General features: G+C 42.4%; 1 gene segment (V, D, J or C); it reads right to left on the bottom strand.

Moving 5' to 3' along the window:
- Positions 1-1,545: 1,545 nt before the first annotated feature.
- LOC103213112 overlaps positions 1,546-3,939 on the bottom strand; it is a 12,017-nt gene continuing 9,623 nt past the window's right edge. The window contains 1 exon segment of the V gene segment in view: positions 1,546-1,766. Coding sequence covers positions 1,546-1,766 — 221 coding nt within the window.

Raw genomic sequence — 3,939 nt, 5'->3', positions numbered from 1 at the left:
CTGTATCTGTGTTAATTGGTTCACCTTTTCTTCGTTGAGTAGGGTCTGTCAGTCTGTCTGCCCATTCCAACTTCTTACTGGAACTCTCCCATTCCAGTCCTTTTAATGACTTTTTGCTTTCTTCATGGATGATGTTCTTGATGTCATCACACAATTCTTCTGGTGTTTGGTCATCGGTGTTCAATGCATCAAGTCTATTCATTAAATGGTCTCTAAATTCAGAAGGGATATATCCAAGGTTATATTTTGGATTTTGTAGACTTGTATTGTCTTCAACTTGAACTTGCATATGAGCAGTTGATGGTCTGATCCACAATACTAAGCTGCTCCATCACCACTTGCCACAGAAGTAGTCAACCTGATTCTCTGTTCTCCACCTGGTGAAGTCCATGTGTATAGCCATTGTTTGTGTTGTTGAAGAAAAGGTATTTGCAATGAATAAGTCGTTGGTCTTGCAAAAATCTTTCATGTGATCTCCAACGGTATTTCTATCACAGAGGACATGTTTTCCAACTACTGGTAACACTTCTTTGCTTCCAACTTTTGAATTCCAGTCTGCAGTGTTAATCAACACATCTTGATTGCATGTTCGGTCGATTTCAGACTGCACAAGTTGGTAGAAATCTTCAATTTCTTCGTCTTTGCCTTGAGTGTTTCATGCATAAATTTGAATGTTAACAGTAACTGGTCTTCATGTATGGATATCATCCTATAACTTATAGCATTGAACTTCAACATAGATCGTGAAACAGTCTTGTGATTATGAAGGTCATGCCATTTCTCTTCAATTTTGTCATTCCTGGAATAGTATATTATATAACTCTGTCAGTTAATTACAGATGTACTTAGAAGGGTGCTCATCATACAATGAAAATTTTCACTGTTAATAGTATTTAACATTATGAAATGCCCAGGGCTTGGAGGTGGCTTTTCACTTGGGAGTTGATCTATATTAAGGCCAGGGTCTGAGTAGGTGGTCCCTGGACTGAGGGCTCCATTTTGCTTGGGAGTGGTTCTTTATGTAGGCAAGGATCTGTGGTGTCCACACTTAGTCTGGACTTTCAGGGGTGGATCACCAGGCCTGTGTCCCAAGGCATCACTGACTGGATTCAAACTGCCAGCCTTAGAGCTGGTCATCAGCCCTTAACCATTAGTGCTATCCAGGGACTCCATCTGCCCTGAGTCTGATTGGAAGATACTCCCCAGACTTCCCTGAGCTTCATCAGAGCCCTGATGCTGAGGATCCAGGCAGAGTCCTTTCCCTCAAAGGGTCAGACTGTTTTTCTGTATGTGAGAATGCTTCCTCCTGTTACAACTTTTGAATTCACAGATATGAAGGGAGGCACAGAATCAGACAAATAGAGAGATTCCCCAAGGGAAATAGTGAGATGGAGAAGAATCCACAGACAACACCAAGCAACTGGCCTTTAAACTACATCTGCACATCCTCCTGGTCTTGGTGGGTCAGGTGTGCCCCCTGCTATCTGACCCTATCACTGCAGGAAAGGTTTGTGTCAGGGCTCACACTGATTTCCTATCACTGTGTCAGTTTGTACAGTAATACAAGGCTGTGTCCTCGACTATCAGACTGTTCATTTGCAGAAACGGCATGTTCTTAGCATTGTCTCTGGAGATGGTGAATCTACCCTTCATGGAGTCTGCATAGTATATGTAACTACTATCACTATTAATGTATGCAACCAACTGCAGGCCCTTCCCTGGAGGCTGGTGTACCCAGTTCATGCCATAACTGCTGAAGGTGGATCCTTCAAAGTAGAATCTCAGGGATACCCCCCCCCAGGTTCTCTCAAGCCTCCCCCAGTCTCTGTCAGCTGCACCTCACATTGAACACCTGAAAACACAGAGACATCCTGGTCAGGAAACCGTCACACATGTCCACTGTTTCTCTCACTCAGGTCCATTCACATACACTTGCTGTCCATAAAATGACCTTTTAATACAGCAACAAGGAAAACCCAGCCCCGAAAAGAGTTCATGGAGACTAGTCTGTGTTCAGTGCAGATCACTGAATGGGAACACCTGGAATGCCAGCGTTGGGGCTCCTCTCCAGAGCTGCAGGTTTGAGGTCAGGCTGGTTTTCATCAGCTGAGGGATGGACCATATTTGCATGTTCTCCTCCTACATAGTAACATGTGGAGCTGGATGTCTTCAGAGGGGGCAGTGTCCCAGAACAAACCCGAGTATCCTCAGAGAATTTGGTGGCAATGATAACAGTTGGACAAATGAGCTGTTCTCATGTGGTTGTGGTACAGAGTTCTTATTTTATTATTCCATATGCCATCATTTATTCATGTCTACATTATGGAAGACAGTATGTACTTTTATTTCCTTAACACCTTTCACCCGACAAACTTACATGGATGGAATTAATATTTTTGTATTTTAAGAGCACGTGTTGATTTTAGTGCTCAATATTTCAGTGTATCCACAAATCACACCTTATTTATCAATTCACCTGCTCATGGACATATTTGAATTTTTGCCAATTTCTGGTCATTATAATGAAAAGTACTACTCAGGTTGGTGATTCCAAACTAAAACCAAACCCACTCCCATCAACCTGATTTCAAGTAATGGTGACCTTCATTATGTTCCCAAGGCAGTAAATCTTTACAGAAGTATATAACCTCACCTTGTTTCTGCAGAGCAGCTCATGGATTTGAACCACCAACCTTAGGGTTAGCAGTCAGAAGCTGTAGGCACAGCACCAAAAGAGCTCCTTTAGGTTGAAGATTTGACAGCAGAAAAATGGAAGGATGTTGATTTTCTTACAACATCAACAATAACAAACATTGACAAAGTTCAACTTGACTGTGTATTTCACACAATAGTGACCTGACGCCACTGAAACACACACCAAAAAAACTCATTGTCAGAGACAGGTGTTTCCAGGAGAAAATTAGCCCCACACCCTTATCTTACCAGGAGAAGATGTCATCAGATGGTCTTTGAACTTTAAGATAAACTCAAGTATTTAATAAATAGTTGAAAGTTAAAAGAATGTGTTAAAGTAATTAGACTGTCAAGCTCCCAGAGACAACAGACCTATGAATATTTCATACTCTATTGCAGACTGTTCCTTTAGGACTGGGGTAATCTAAAAATCCTATCTGCTTCACTACCTGTGTTGGTAACTAACATAGGCAAAGAGTAGCCACTGCCAAATTATACCATTACCTCCATCTCATGACCCCAATGCAGAACAAAAAATTAACAGTCATGGTTAAATTCATCAAATTGAGTGTCTTACAGGCACTGTGGAATCTCATAGAAAATGGGGGGACAGAGAATAGTATGAGGTGAAACTATGTCCAGAACAGCCTCCTATTTCTTCATTAAGACACAAAGACCTCAATCTGAAGGGGAAAGACATCCAAACTAGAAGCTGAGGGTACCAGTGAAAATAATTTGCGTCTTGAAAAAAGCACAGAAAACAGACCCATTGTCACGGAGTCAATTCCAATTCATACAGACAATATAGGACAGAGGAGAATTACCACATCGGGTTTCCAACGCTGTGAATCTTTGCAGAAACAGACTTCCTCATCTTTCTCCTGTGGAGCAGCTGGGGGGTTCCAGCTGCTCACATTTGGTTAACAGCCCAGGCCTCTAACCCCAGCACCGACAGAACTCTTCTTCAGGTAAGGTGGGAACAATGTGGAAGATAAGACACTCTGCCAGCCTTGCCTCTAGAGAAGCAGGGGCACTTGGAACTCCACACAGCAGACTGAGGTTCACGATGTCTGCCTCGGAGAGATGTTCAGTGGATGAGAGAAATACCCTTAACCCAAACTCTCCCACAGCACTAATCATCCTCATGTCAAATATCAGTGGGAAGCACCAGGGAAAGCTGAGAGACAGATTCTCTCAGGAGAGAGCACAAAGTGAAGATCAAAGCCAAGGATGAAGTTAATAACA

Source organism: Orycteropus afer, unplaced genomic scaffold, assembly GCF_000298275.1.
Source record: "Orycteropus afer afer isolate SDZICR_OR568_19922 unplaced genomic scaffold, OryAfe1.0 scaffold01298, whole genome shotgun sequence".
Classification (NCBI taxonomy): Eukaryota; Metazoa; Chordata; class Mammalia; order Tubulidentata; family Orycteropodidae; genus Orycteropus; species Orycteropus afer.
Note: the sequence above shows the minus strand (reverse complement) of the source record. Positions and strands in the feature narration are given on the sequence as shown.